Source organism: Halichoerus grypus, chromosome 6 (assembly GCF_964656455.1).
Source record: "Halichoerus grypus chromosome 6, mHalGry1.hap1.1, whole genome shotgun sequence".
NCBI lineage: Eukaryota > Metazoa > Chordata > Mammalia > Carnivora > Phocidae > Halichoerus > Halichoerus grypus.
This window is the reverse complement of record NC_135717.1, coordinates 10,156,147-10,171,534: the sequence shown is the minus strand read 5'-3', so window position 1 is coordinate 10,171,534 and position 15,388 is coordinate 10,156,147. Positions and strand designations below refer to the sequence as shown.

General features: G+C 54.5%; 1 protein-coding gene across 5 annotated transcripts in view; it reads right to left on the bottom strand.

Annotated features, from left to right (window-relative positions):
* Positions 1 to 3,819: 3,819 nt before the first annotated feature.
* Positions 3,820 to 15,388, bottom strand: part of CLIP2 (CAP-Gly domain containing linker protein 2) — a 72,092-nt gene continuing 60,523 nt past the window's right edge. For 4 of the 5 annotated variants that reach the window (XM_078074493.1, XM_078074494.1, XM_036112595.2 and 1 more), the window contains 6 exons: positions 13,213 to 13,296; positions 11,998 to 12,154; positions 10,279 to 10,438; positions 8,407 to 8,592; positions 8,033 to 8,095; positions 3,820 to 5,805 (listed from right to left, as the gene is read on the bottom strand). In XM_078074493.1, the coding sequence (XP_077930619.1) occupies positions 5,794 to 5,805; positions 8,033 to 8,095; positions 8,407 to 8,592; positions 10,279 to 10,438; positions 11,998 to 12,154; positions 13,213 to 13,296 (662 nt within the window). In that variant the 3' untranslated portion in view covers positions 3,820 to 5,793. The remainder of the gene's footprint in view (positions 5,806 to 8,032; positions 8,096 to 8,406; positions 8,593 to 10,278; positions 10,439 to 11,997; positions 12,155 to 13,212; positions 13,297 to 15,388) is intronic. The other variant, XM_078074495.1, reaches the window with a different exon arrangement.

Here is a 15,388-nt window from a genome sequence, read left to right as displayed (position 1 = left end):
TATTTATTTCTGTATTTAGAGGCAGAGAAAGAGAGGGATGGGGAGGGTCAGGGGGAGAGAGAGAATCTTAATCAGACTCCACACTGAGCCCAATGTGGGAGTTGAACTCACGACCCTGAGATCATGACCTGAGCCGAAGCCAAGACAACTGAGCCACCCGGGCGCCTGAAGTCCTTATATCTCAGGAGGTTATAGCTCTTTTGTTCTTCACTTTTGGCAGGCATCTTGGTTCCAGTTTTCCACCTTGCAAAGCCTTGTCCGCTGAGCCCCTGGTGGTCATGACATTCCTCGCCTTTGGGTTTCCGACCTTGGCAAACACCCCAGGGCAGCTGCAGCTTACAAGCTGCTTACCGCTCTCATTTCCAGATCTTTGCTCTTGGCCCTTGAGGATTTCCCATACTTTCCTGCAGGCTCAGCGATATGCTTAAAAGCATGTGCGTTATATTTCATCCAGCACATTACATCAGGCGAAATTACATCAAGAGGACTTTTTTTAAATGACATTTAGTCTGCTATAGGGCCGGTAATGGATCTCCCCTCGTGTGCAATCCTTCTGGATTCCTGGGGCAGATTGTCTTCAGAGGTTTGCTCTTTTGCTCAGACTCTCTCAACAGCTGCTCGGCGGTAGGTTCTATGCTGGTGAGTTGTTCTCTCTCTCTTTCCTGGCTCTCCGGTCTGGGAAGTGCAGACAGACGGAAGGAGGGCTCTCTTTGCGCCCTGGTTTGGTCCAGTCTGAGATTCCCAGCTGGAGAGTGTGGGTGGGAGCCTTGTTCTCAGTGGGACCCTCGGCGTGGGCCTCCGAGCAGCCTCCAATGGGGCTGGTGTTGTGCCGTCCCCCGCCCCCCAGCCCCCGTGCAGCTCCCCAAGGCCTCAGTTAATGGTGACAGACCTCCCAGACCCTGGCGTCAGGTTGTCTGTCCATCCCCTTTTATTAGTAATGCTATTACCAACATTCCTCTCTTCCCGTGTCTTCGTGGACAGAGTATACATTTCTCAACCCACTTGTGCATCCAAAGAAGAAAGGATAAAGACAAATGCTGTATGATTTCACTTATATGTGGAATAAAATTTTTTTAAAACCCTCGTAGATACAGAGAATGGATGGGTGGTTGCCAGAGGTGGGGGATTGGGGGAGGGTCGGTGAAATGCGTGAAGGAGGTCAAAAGGCACAAACTTCCAGTTACAAGATAAATAAGGGGCCCCTGGGTGGCTCAGTCGGTTAAGCGTCTGCCTTCGGTTCAGGTCATGATCTCAGGGTCCTGGGATCGAGCCCCTGGGTCGGCCTCTACATTTTGCAGGGGGAGGCTGCTTCTCCCTCTCCCTCTGCCCCGCCCCCTGCTCATGCTCTCTCTCAAATAAATAAATAAAATCCTTGAAAAAAAAAAAAAGATAAATAAGTCCTGGGGATGTCATGTACAGCATGGGGGTTATATTTGGTATCACTGTACCCTATATTTGAAAGTTGCTAAGAGAGTAGATCTTGAAAGTTCTCATCAGGAGAAAAAACATTTGTAACTGTGTGGTGACCCATGTTAACTAAACTTATCCTGGAGATCCTTTCCCAATATATACAAATAAATCATGATGTCGGACTCCTGAAATGAATACAATGTTATATGTCCATTGTATCTCAATTTAAAAAACAATAATAATCAATAAGCATATATAAAAAAAAGAGCAGAGTGGGTGAGTACATTGTGGTACTTTCATGCAACGGCATATTTACCTAGCAATAAGAACAGGATATTGTAAAAAAACAAAAAACAAAAACCCAAAAAACAGGATATTGCAACGCACAAAAAAAGAATGAAGCTCACAAGTGTTAATGTGAGCCAAAAACACCCCTCCAGAGCCCAGAAAGTAAATAAGCAAAGTTCATCAGTGATAACAAAGGTAGAAACACGGGTTGTTTCTTGGGCGTGGTGGGTGGGTATGGGCTGGGAAGGGGTACAGGGGAGCCTGCTTGGATTTGGGAATGTCCTATATTTTGACCTGAGCGGTGATTACAGTGGAGTGTACTTAAGTAAAAATGCATCAATCTGGACACCGAAGATTCTGGCACTTTACCGCACATAAAGTACCCCTCAGCAAAAAAGAAAAACTTACTATGAAATATTCCAAACACCCCCCAAATGATAAGGGATCGTACTTTTAAAGAGCACTTTAAAAATAACACCGCCAATTCAACGACACCCTTTGAAGTCTTTGGTGTAGACCATGCCTCTCCCATTCCATCCCATCCCAGGTGAGCTCCAACCTGGAATTGTGCTGAGCTCACAGGGCCGAGGCCTGGGCAGACAAGGACTTAGGACGCTTCTTCCGTGAGATTCAGGCCCTTCGCCTGGATCTGGCCTTGTGTCCCCCACACCCACAGCGCCTTGTGCTCCAGCCTGGCCCCCAGGCCTCTGCCTGAGACGCCAGGCCCCCCAGTCTCCCCGTGACAGTGTCTGCCTGCTCCCCTCTTCCTTCCTCCCTGCGCCCAACACCTTCCTCTTCCCAGCGGCTAACGTGGGGCCACACCGACTGCTGGCTTGCTGGGGTGGGGTGGGGGGTTCGCTCTTTTCTGACCACAGTGTACAGTTCCCACTGAAGCCTACGCTGGTCAAAGAAACGCTTTTCCCCGGGGTCAGGGTGATGCATTTAGCGCCCTCAGTCTCCACCCTATCAGACGGGGACTGGTCCTTGGGGACAATGAAAAGAAACCAGAAATCACAATGGTGTTTGATAAGTCCAGAGAGGAAAGAATCTTGTTTGCAGAAGCTCTTTGAATTTCAAAATGCTGGGCTGGTAAGGTCGGTTCTGGGAAGGACAGAGGCTGTGAACATTCAAGGCAGCCGAAGCCCAGAGACCAGGGTGCTGTTGAGCTCTATCCCAGAACCGTCTCGTGGTGGATACGGCCGATTGCTTGCCATTTGTCCCCACCCCCAGCCCCATTCTGCAGTCCCTCCATCCGGGCTGGGTGTGCCCAGGGGCTGGCCTCGAGCCTGCAACAGCCTGGGCTCCGGGATGGGTTCAGCCTCGGGGAGGGGCAGCCGGAGGAGGGCCGGAGAGAGCCGGGGGCATCATCTTCCAGCTCCTTCCCGCTTGGGGTGGGGTCTTCTGGACAGCTCCAGTTCCAGTCACAGCTCCTTTGCTTTGCCCCGTGGGGTGGCACTGGTTCCCAGAGAGTCCCCCGTGGCATCCCTTAGCCCTGGCCACACCTGTGCACACGGCCCCTTCCTTAAACTCGTCACCCACGGACGGTCCCCAGTGCCTCCCTCTGTGCTGACGCAGGAGCCAGCATGAAGCTTCCAGATGCATTCAGCTGTTAACCTCGAGAGCCTCGTTTGGTCTCCCAGGGCAGCAACATCAAGTGCATAAGCCTGTAAAATGACCGCAGAGCTCACAAACCCTTACTGTTCATTTGATCTCTAGAGAGCTGGCTGCAGGAGATAGAATTCGCTCCCTGAGGTTCTAAGTGTTCTCGCTGAACTCAGTGAACTCGTTAGTTATTCTGCACGTCAGGGAGATTTTTCATTTTCTTCTTGTGGGCCCCCTCCTCCTTCTAACAGAGTCAAGTCCAAACCCCCAGCCCTCTCTGGTAGCCTTACCCGGCCTGCCCCCTGCTGCCCTCTGTCTCTGGTCCTCGGCTGGTCCCTGCTGGGCTCCTGCTCCTTGGACAAGCCCAGGTCCCGGTCTCCTGGGTCTCTTAAGGCCAGGCTCTCTGAGGCCCTCATCAGCCATTCACAACTGAGTAGGAATTAGCTGGCAGCGAACAGGACTGAGCCCCACTCCTGGCACGCCCCAGGGGGGCCTGCAGAGAAAAGCAGACAACAAGGGTCCTGGACGTCAGTCACAAGCTTTATTGTCTCGAGCACGGACTCGCCACACTTCAACAATTCCACTTTGGGGAGGACAAGGGGGCGGGAGGGCTTGGGGATGGGGCACGGCTGAGCCCACACTGGGCAGGCGGAGACGCTCACAGGCAGATGGCTTCTTACCACCTGCCAGCAACCCTGGGGGCTCAGCCCCTCCTGGTGCGGGCCTTTGGCTGTTAGTAGACTAATCAGTGCCTCCTGTAGGCGGGGCGAGCTGCCGGATTTTGCTGGAAAGAGTAGTATTTAACTCTGGGTTAGGCCACTAAAGCATCGCTTCTAGACTGTTGTTAATAAAACCGCATGCGAGAGCTACCAGAAGCCAATGGGGAAGTGGGGGGCCGACGGGACGAACTGGCTGCCCCCCCATGGGCTGCGTTTGGGCAAGGATGGAGGCCCCCGGGGTTGCTCCCAGGGCGCAGACTGCATACCCGTCCTGGTGCGCTTCGGAAATGCCTCGATGGGGCATGAGGTTTCTTCCTTGACCTCCTGGGGGGGGGAGGGCCCCAGAGTGAAACTCTCCCTGACACAGGGGAGGTGGAGGCAGGCCCTCTGTGGGGACGCTGAGGCACAAGGCAGTAACCTATGGGCCCTCCAGCTGTAGAGGTTTATCTACTGGCTTTTCCCACCACCCACAGGCCTGGAGTAACTCCGCCGGGCTCTCGGGGCAGAGGGGAGAGGTGGTTAGATCTTTTCTCCAACGTCCCTTGGGCTCTTTTCTTGGCTGCAGGGGACAGGGCTTCCAGGGCTCTGGGCAGGTAGGTGCCTGGTAAGCAAGGGGGCTGTTGGTGTAAGTGCCTTCTGATGAATGTGCCTGGCACGCCTGTCCCTGAACATTCAGCCACGCGTACCTGGGTGTGTATGCACACAGCTGGGCTGCAGGAACGTGCGCAGTGCGTGAGGACACGGCACTGCCGGGCCGGGGGCTCGGTCCCCAGACCCGAGCGTGTGCACCTTCTGGCTGCAAACGCCCCGCCCACATGGCCGCGCATGCGTGCGGGACCCGTCTGGGCGGACCCGTCTAACGCTCAGGGGGCGTGTCTAGGTCAGAGCCTGCCTGGCTGTGTCTGCAGGTGATTCGGGGAACAGCTAGTCCGCCCCGGGGACACCACCTGACTGACCGGTCAGAACATGCCTAGAGCCCTGGGTCTGGGCTCCCCGGCAGCCCCCCGGCCCCAGCTCCAAGCCAGGTGTGGTGGGGGATGAGGGGAGGGGCTTCCAAACTTTCCTAATACTGTGGCTCCTGGCCCTGGTGGCAACCCTCTGGCCAGCAGCTTGGAGCTACGTGTGAGTTGCGTGCTGGGGGGTGGGGGGGAGAAGGACCTTGTCCCCCCCCAACACCTTGAACCTGGGCCTCGCTGGGCGGAGGGGCTGAGGGGGGCTTGTACCACTGTTTGTGGGGACGAGAAGCCTGGGGGCTGCAGAAAAGGGGGTCCCCACCTGGCTCCCGAGGACTGGACTGGCCTCCTCGGTGCCTAGTGGGGCCTCCTCTGACCCTTTCCCGGGACAATGGCTCTCTGGGGTCTCAGGGGAACCCGGGAGAAGGAGGAGAAAAAAGCGAGGGCAGAGACATGCCCGGGGTGCCAAAATGGTCCTCAGGGCAGCTCCTTCTGGGGAGGGGGGGCCTGGCCAGATCACCTTGGCCTCCCCCAAACAAGCTCCAGACACTGCCGGGGGGTCCAGGGTGTCCAGGCCGAAGGTCCCAGGGGCCAGGCCAGGACTGTACCGCTCTCTGTGGAAGGTCGTGCTTGAGGAAGCCTCCTGGTCCGGCAGGGGGGTCGGGGGTGGGGGATTGTCCGAGGCAGTGGGCACGTTATTGTTACAAACACTGTTCTTGTCTCCAAAGTGACAGTCCTGGCCCCTGCCTGGAGGGGGCGCCGCCGGGGCAGGCTGCAGGGGTTCTGGTGTGGACCGGGCCGCTCCGCGGTGTCCCTCGGGGTCAGTGCTTCTCCTGGAGAGAGCAAGGGCTTGATCAGCAGGTGTCTCCAGGAGGGGTGGGGGGGGGTCAGATAGGAAAGGGAGTGGGGTGGGCAGGGACAGCATAGGCAAAGGTCTTGGGGCAGAAGAGTCTCTCTTCTGTGTTTGGGGCTTGAGGAGACAGGAGGAGGGGTGGGCGCAGTTGAGGGGAAGAGGCGAGAGCAGATGGGTTTTACAAAGAGCGCTGGGCGCCTGTGTGGAGGCACTGAAAATGAGCTGAGACTCCGGGCCTCGGTTTTCATGTCTGTAAACTGGGACAGCCCCATGTGCCTTGCGGGGCTGCTGGAGGGACAAGGCCACACGAAGGATGGACATGACCCATCTCCCCTGTCGGCAGGTCCGGTGCAGGGTCCCCCCCAATCCCTCCCGGCCCCATCGCTCTCTCTGCCCCTCCCCCACAGGCCTGACCCCTGGCAGATTCTGTGGCCAAGGTTCTCCCATCTCTGGGTGAGCACAGTGGCTGGGGCGGGAGGGGGGCTCCATGGTCCAAGATGGAAGGAGGAGAGTTCCTTCCCCTGCTCTAGCCTTGCCCCTGCAAGGTCCCACGGCCAGCCAGGGACAGAGCCGTGCTAGGCTCCTCCCTCCTCATCAGGCAGGCACCTGGGACTCAAGCAGGTGTCTGTCACGCTGCGGGGAATGCCTGCAGTTAACTGTGCAGTGGGGCATGTTAAAACCTAACAGTCAAGGGAAGCCTGGGTGGTGCAGTCAGTTAAGCCTCTGACTCTTGATTTCAGCTCAGGTCATGATCTCAGGGTCGTGAGATCGAGCCCCACATCATGCTCCATGCTGGGCATAGAGAGACACAGCGAGAGAGGGAACACAAGCAGGGGGAGTGGGAGAGGGAGAAGCAGGCTTCCTCCGGAGCAGGGAGCCTGATGCGGGGCCCGATCCCAGGACCCTGGGATCACGACCCAAGCCGAAGGCAGACACTTAACGACTGAGCCACCCAGGCGCCCCTGCACACCCCACCTCTAAACAAACAAATAAAAACAACCAACCCCCCCCCCCCACATAACAGTCAAGCAAAGACATGACAATCATGGGAGTCATGGGTGCCCCTCAGGCCCGTTAGATTCTAGGAAACCAGTTTTACACCCTCAATTTTATAAATTATAGAATTTTCAGAGACCATTTAAGGACAAGAAAAGATGCTTATTTTTAAAAATATTCAGAGAAGGGGTGCCTGGGTGGCTCAGTCAGTTGAGCATCTGACTCTTTTTTTTTTTTTTAAAGATTTTATTTATTTATTTGAGACAGAGAGAATGAGAGAGAGAGAGCACATGAGAGGGGGGAGGGTCAGAGGGAGAAGCAGGCTCCCCGCCGAGCAGGGAGCCCGACGCGGGACTCGATCCAGGGACTCCAGGATCATGACCTGAGCCGAAGGCAGTCGCTTAACCAACTGAGCCACCCAGGCGCCCTGAGCATCTGACTCTTGATCTCAGCTCAGGTCTTGATCTCAGGGTCCTGGGATCGAGTCCCCCCCTCCCCCCATACCCAACCTGGGGCTCGAACTTACAACCACGAGGTCACGAGTTACACGCTTTTCCGACTGAGCCAGCCGGGCACCCCACAGGGTTGTTTTAAACAGCGAGATCACCAAGAAAAAACATGAAAATGGGACAAACACGGCACCAAAAAGACAGTGGAAAGGATGCTTATTGACTAAGAGCTGGAACCGGGAGGCGAGCATCATCTGGTGGGACCTCTGCTGGGACTGTGCATGTCGGGTGACTCGAATTTTTCTCCACTCGGCACACGTCCGTGAATGACATAAAAGGGCCGTGAGTATTGATTTTGGGGTCACAAGTTTTATCAAGCAGGTAGGTTTGCAAATAAGGAATCTGCGAATAATGAGAATTCTATACATGTACTCACACACACAGAAAAGTTCAAGAAGGGTATCACTTAAAAGTGTCAACCCAGGTCATCTCTAAGAGTATCTTCTATTTTGGGTTTTTCTTTTCCCCCGAAAGTTTCCTAGTAGGCATGTAGAACTTTTATTATGAAAGTTTTTGAGAAAGAGAAACAAGGTGACAAGAGCAGATGAGGGCTGAATGGAGGGTGACCACCCCGACTGGAGAGCCTCTGGCACAAGGCACCTTTGTAATTTGGGTGGCTTTTCAGGGTTTTTTTTCTCCCGAGAAGTGTGGGAGGGCCGTGGGTGTGGCAGGGGGGTCCCCGGGGGCCAGGGCGTCCCTTACCTCTTGTTTGTGGCCCTTGTCTTGCTGATGGATGCCGTTTGCAGAACTGGAATTGCTGATGGCCTGTTAAGAGTCCCGGGCAGGGGCTGAGTGAGGGTCACCAGGCGGCAGTTCCCGGTGTGACCACTAGAGGCCGCCAGAGGCTCTTCAAAAGGGGCGGGGGGAGCGTGGTCCCAGGACCCCAGGAGATGGAGGCTGTCAGGGCAAGGCTGCATCCCCAGCTTAGTCTGAGCTCCTCAGGATCAAGCCACGTGCCCCCTTGGGGCCCCAGGGCTGAATCTCTCACCCGTTCAGACCAGGGATCCCAGGACTGGGCCATGCTTCCCGAGGACAGTGAGTGTCCCTGGTCAGCCCAGCGCTGGTCCACGGCTCACCTGGGACTTGTCTGGGCAGCTCCTCATGGCCTCCATGAGCTTCTCCACCTGCTGAGCCTGGTCCAGCGCGTCCCGCAGCGCGTCTTCTGTGCTCATCAGCTGGTGCTGCAGCCGTTCGAGCTCGGGCGCCGAGGACGGGTCAATGAGGGAATAGCGCCTCTGGTCCGACAGGGACTTCTCTTTGTCCTGGACGCAGCAGGGGAGAGGAAGAGCATGCGCGTGAGCGTGTCTGCACACGTATGTACGTGTGTGCACGTGTGTGCTGGGGGAGGGCGGTCTCTGCTCTAGGCCCGCCTTCCGGCCCTCCTCGTCTCTGGGTCAGGCCGTCCTCCCTCACTCCGGGGTGCCCACGGAAGTATCTGGGAAGATCCCCTGCCCTGAATTCCCAGGCTGACAGACGCTCCCTGTTCTCCAAGTCCCGAGATCCAGAACCCCCTCCCTTCTTTCCTTCTTGTGGCCCCCACTCCCTCCACACTGTCTTTATGTGGGTCCCTTCTCTTCACCCCCAGACCCACAGCTCCATCACCTCTTACCCTCTAGCCCATCTGAATTCCTCCTTGGAACCCTCCTCCCCTCCCCAACAGGACATATGTCACTTTCAGCTTGCAAGCCTTCCACAGCTGTCCCCTGCCCCCACCGTGGCAGCTGGGATGCACCTGCCAGCCTCCTTACTCCCGCACAAACCTACTCCGCACCACCCCTGGGCTGGGGGCTTCCAGATCCTTCTGCTCCGCTCTCATTCTCCACCCAAACCTCTCTCCCTGCCGGGACTTCCTAACCACCAAGCCCTTCCCTAGTTCTCCTGTGGCTCTGGGGACAGCACAGGGGGCCACGGGAGAGGCTACCCTGGGCAAATTTCCCAAACAAACTCAAGCAGCCTGTGCCCTGTGGAGATGAGCCAGAACAGGACTGCCCCCCTCCACGAGGCTCCGGGAAAGCCCCAGAGAATCAAAACTTTGAAGTCCCCACGGGCCCCAGGGCCTTGTCTTCTCCTGAGTTATGCCCGGACCCAGAGCCATGAGGACAGCAAAGGGCCCTGGAATCCGGCCTGCTGGCTAGGCCTGTCAGGATTGGAAAGGTGTGCAGCAAGTGACCCCCTGGCCCCTTGACTTCGCCGGCCCCCCAGCTGCGGGTGGGTCCTGTCCCTCCCTCCTGCCCGTGAGGCCTCCCTTCCATCTCCTCCCGTGGCTGAACCCACGCAGCTAAGTGGGAGGGCAGTGAGGGGCTCCGGAGCAGCTTCCCACGGCAACAGGCCTGTCTTCCCAGAACCTGTCTTGTCCAAACCCTGTCCAAACTGACTGGGCCCCGTAGCTGGCCAACAGGCTTGTCCTGAATGCTGACCACAGGGGGATGGGTGGGGACAATTCTGTCCTGTGTTCCCAGCATGGCCCGGCTACTCCAACCCCCACATCTGGGGACTCAGCTCAGGCAGGCTCCTGTTCCTAATGGAGGAGTCTCAGCTCCCAGAAGCTCAGGGCTAGAAAGAGCTCTGTTAGGTCCCATCTCCTTCCTGAGACGGATGCGTGAATCCCCGCTGCAAAACCCTGAGGAAGGAGCTGCTTTCTGGATGATTACTTCCCTGGATGGGGAGCTCACCACCCCGCAGGTCCCCATCCCTCTGGACAGCTCAGGGTCTTCGGAAGTCTTTCTTTGCACTCTGTCACCCAGACTGCCACACGGCCAGCCAGGATGTCTACAAAGGGGTCACCTGTGGCCCCTCCACCAGCTATGTCACTGACCCTGCCCGTGATTCTAGGGCCTCTTGAACCCTCCCCGTGACTTGGCTGTCTCTGGGGGTTGGCTCCAGGAGTTCGCCAGCCTCCGCTCACCCTGGCATTCCCCCCATCCCCAGGCTACCCCTTGCCCACGCACCAGCCCGGTCAGCTTTTCTCGCAGGCCCCGGATATCATCTTTGAGTTTCTGCTCCTTGATCCGCCACTCAGCCTTGTGGACCTCGCGACTCAGGTCCCTCTCGGGCCCCGGTGAGTGGCGATTGGCCTCCAGCAGCAACACTCGAAGTTCGTTCAGGCTCCTGGCAGGGGGTCGGTGGGGGGCAGAGAAAAGCTAGTCAGCCCTGGCCCTCTGCTCCTACATTCCAGAGATTTGCCAGACGCGGACGGGCTGGCCACGCTAAGGGGGGCACTGGCTATGAAGACGGCACCCGTGCCAGGAGGGGCCGCAGTGGAAACGTGGGGCATGAAACCATTCGGTGACAGCGCAAGAGGGGCCAGGATTTGGGGATGGGATGATCAAGAGGACTGGGCCTGTTCTAGAATGTTCTTCAAGTTTTAAAAAAAGAACAGAACATCTGTATAATGAAAAATTAAATAAAACAAAACATTCATCCAAGAGCGCTCCTATGGCAAGACATTCTATTCTTAATTTTTTTATTTTTAAAAGATTTTATTTTTAAGTAACCTCCACACCCAGTGTGGGGCTTGAACCTACGACCCTGAGATCAAAAGTTGCAAGCTCTCCCGACTGAGCCGGCCAGGCGCTGCCACATGGCATCTTTTTTTTTTTTTTTTTTAATTTTATTTTATTTTATTTTATTTTTTTAAGATTTTATTTATTTATTTGAGAGAGAGAGAATGAGAGAGAGTGAGCACATGGGGGGGGGGAGAAGCAGACTCCCCGCCGAGCAGGGAGCCCGATGCGGGACTCGATCCAGGGACTCCAGGATCATGACCTGAGCCGAAGGCAGTCGCTTAACCAACTGAGCCACCCAGGCGCCCTTTTTTTTTTTTTTTAAAGATTTTATTTATTTATTTGAGAGAGCGAGAATGAGAGGGAGAGAGAGCATATGAGAGGGAGGAGGGTCAGAGGGAGAAGCAGACTCCCTGCCGAGCAGGAAGCCCGATGCGGGACTCGATCCCGGGACTCCAGGATCATGACCTGAGCCGAAGGCAGTCGCTCAACCAACTGAGCCACCCAGGCGCCCCATGGCATCTTAATAATAGTCTGAAAAGGATATTAAAATACTCCTCTCTTTTCCAACTACGTATCTACGTAAGGCCAGATTTTCGTAATATACTTCAAAACAACAACTGCGAAGACTGAATGCAGAGGAAGATAGGAGCATCCTGCTGTCTTCTATGAAGCCTGAGATTCAAGAAATTTGCAAAAATGTAACACAATGCCACTCTTTTCATGAAACAGTTTTTGTTTTGGAAAACGGTTACTTTTTATCAAAAGCGTGTTATTTATGTGAGATGCAACTGGCTTGTTATAATTTTTAAGTGGATTAAGAAAGATTTTTACATTTCTGTTTTAATTGATAATACGGTAAATATAGAATAAATAAACAAAAGCTCTCTGGGAATCCTCCATCACTGTTGAGAGTTTAAAGGGATCCCTGAGACCAAGAAGTTTGAGAACCACTAGTCTTGCCTATAAGCTCTGCTTGGAGATCTGTGTTGAGAAGGATTCTGAGGCTTCATCTGAGCAGAGTATGGCCATCTTGGCGATGCCAGGCACTTGTCTCGCCCGCCCCACCCCTGGCCTGCCTCCGGAGCGGACTGGCTAATGTCAGGTGAGCAGGGTCAGGGTCAGGGCCAGGCGGGTCGGCCACACCGCCCGCGGCTGACTCACCGCTCCTTCCGGAGCAGCTCCTGGCTGATGAGGACCAGCTGGCCTGAGGCGTCGTGGGTCTTTCGGGACATGGCTTCCAGCTCTGCCTCCAAGCGCCGCTTCTCCTTCTGGAGGGCATCCACCTTCTTTTCTCCCGTCTTGCACTTTGTCTCCAGTGCTGAGGGTCAGCCGGCAGGGAAAGCAGAGAGAGAGAATCAGGCTCTCCATGGGAATCTGTCCCCGCTAGCGGGGAGCCAAGGCCCGGGCAGGGAGCTGGTTTTCTCAGGGGACCACGGTGACACACCCCACTGACCGGGTCTGTCTTGTCCTGCAGAGCCAGGCAGCAAAGGGCCAAGAGAACAGCTACACAGAGCAGGCCACATCCCCAAGCACATCAACACAGGCCCTTTGGTGTCGGGGGGGAAGCAGGCCACCCTTCCCGAGACAGGCCCCGGGCGTTGACAGTGTCCTGGGCAAGGGAAAGCTAAATCTTCACCTTAGCTTTGGAGAGGTCTGAGGTCAACTGCCCTTTGCGGGGACCAATGAGGCCACATGAACATGATGGGAACTAGACAGAAGTGGGGGTAGACAAGAAGCAGGACCAGTTCCCAGAATCACAAATTCCAGACCCGTGCCTCTCCCCAGGCTCCTCCTGTCCTTGTGTCCCCTGTGTCTTGCTCCCTGCTGTGGCCAGCATCCTCCCCGCCCCCCAAGTCTGAAAGCCTGGTATTTCATCTAGAAAGGAGCCGGGGGCACATACACTCTATCTGTGTGACCTATGAAAAAGTCAAGGCGAGAGATGGGGCGCCTGGGTGGCTCCTGGGATCGAGCCCCATGTCGGGTTCCCTGTTCAGCGGGGAGCCTGCTTTTCCTTCTCCCTCTGCTGTTCCCCCCTGCTTGTGCTCTCTCTCTCAAATAAATAAATAAAAATGTTTAAAAAGAAGTCAAGACGAGAGAGAAAGCTGATGGGAACTTCAGAACACAGAGAACATAGAATTGGCTCTGGGGGAAGAAGGCAGCTGGGGTCCTCGATCATCTTACAGAAGATGTGGGGGCCACACTCTCCCACTCTCCGATGCTGAGGTGGAAGTCCATGCAGGTGGACTGGCCCACGTCACCCTCTCGAGGTAGAGTGGGAGAGGGCACGTGGACCCAGGAGCCAACCCAGTCCATGCCCCACTAGCTCGAGGCCCCCATGAAAGCCCCCCGCATCTGCCCTGCGGGCGGGAGACTTACCACTTACTTGGGCCCTGAGCATCTCGGTCTGGGACATCAAGGCTGTCACCTCTTTGTCCCTCTTGTTCAGCTTGTCCTGCAGGCCTAAGGGAAAATGGAGAGACAATGGGCCATAATGTTCCAGGAGCAGCGGGTGAGGGTGTGGCCCTCCCACAGGAAGCCCAAAACGAGGCCACACTGGCCTCCAGGGTCCAAATCCTTCCCCACACCACTGGGTGACCCACTCTGAAGAAGAGACTCCAACACCACGTGGTCTCGGGCCATTTAACTCTTGGAGTCTCAGTTTCCCTGAGTGAAAAATGGGGATAGTAATGGTGCCCGTGTCACACAGCTGTGTGTGTTTGTGTTCAAGAGCCTCAGAACAGTCCTAAAAAGGATAATCTATGGAAAGTGCTAGAAACACATTCAGTTTCCATAAGTTACTTCATAAATGTACACATGATACCCATAAAAATACCAACAAGATTTTCGCTCTTACGGAACTACCTTAGCTGATTCTAAAATCACTTGGAAAATAAGCAAGACTAGCTGAGAGAGTCTGGCAAATGCTTCTTCAGTTAGTTAAACACAGAATACACGGGCACACCCCGAGAACTGCAACAGGGACTGGAAATGTGCCTCCCTGTGCATGTTTATAGCAACACCACTCACAATAGCCAAAAGGTGGAAACAGACCAGATATCCATCAACAGGTGGAGGAAGAATAAAATGTGGGCACGTGATGGAATATTACTTGGCCGTAAACAGGAACAGAGCGACACACGCTACGTGAGCGAACCTCGCGTATAGTATGCTAAGTAAAAGAAGCCAGATGTGAAAGGCACCTATGGTATGATGCCATTTGATTTAAGTGGCCAAAATGGGCAAATCCATACACAGAAAGCAGACCAGTGCTTGTCAGCGGCTGGGGGGAGGGGAGCCGGCCGGGGGAGGGACTGACAATGGGCATGGGGTTTCCTTCTGGGGAGATGAACATGTTCTGGAACTAGACAGAGGTCGTGGTGGCAGAACACGGTGAACATACTAAATGCCCCTCCCCGAATTATTCACTTTAAAACAGTTAATTTTATGTTAATGTTGCATCAATTAAAAAAAAAAAGAAGAGTCAAAAGAATTTTGAAAACGCAGAGCAGGAAGGACTAGTCCTGCAGTGATTAAAATATAAATAAAGCTTAGGGGCACCTGGTGGCTCAGTCGGTTAAGCGTCTGCCTTCGGCTCAGGTCATGATCCCAGGGTCCTGGGATTGAGTCCTACATTGAGCTCCCTGCTCAGCCCCTCTGCCCCTCCCACTCAATGAATAAAAAATGTTTTTTTAAGATTTTATTTATTTATTTGACAGAGAGAAAGCGAGAGCACAAGCAAGGGGAGTGAGGCAGAGGGAGAAGCAGGCCTCTCACCGAGAGGGAGAGCCCGATGGGGGGCTCGATCCCAGGACCCTGGGATCATGACCTGAGCCGAAGGCAGACGCTCAACCGACTGAGCCACCTAGGCGCCCCTCAATGAATAAAATCTTTAAAAAAATAAAAAATAAAAATAAAAATCTACATGGCAGGGGTGCCTGGGTGGCTCAGTCGGTTAAGTGTCTGACTCTTGATTTTCGGCTCAGGCATGATCTCCGGGTCGTGAGATTGAGCCCTGCGTCAGGCTCCCTGCTGAGCGCAGAGTCTGCTTGTCCCTTTCCCTCCCCCTCTACCCCTCCACTCGCTCTCTTTCTCTCTCTCTAAAATAAATAAAATCTTTAAATCTGCATGGCACACACGACCATAAGAAAAGTCAAAAGACAAACCACAAATGGGGAAGAAAATGTCTGCAATGTCATATATAAAGAGTTTCTAAAAACCAACAAAAAGATCAACAACCTACTAGGGAAAAAATGAACAAAAGATGCAAGTAGAACACTGGACATGAAGAAAGAGAAAGGCAAGTTGAAGTTGCACCAGATAACATCTTTCACCGCTGAGATTGGCAAAGATCACAAAGTGTGATGAAATGTCTTGCTGGCGAGGCTTGTGGGGAAATATACTTTCAACCACAGCTGGTGGGAGTTAAAGTTGTTTGAGCCCCAAAGAGGAGAAGGTAATTTACTGAGGCAGTGTTTGTAACAGACAAAGGCTGGAAACAACCCACAATCCATCAGTAGGAAACTGGCTAAACACACGACAGGAGCTCCACATA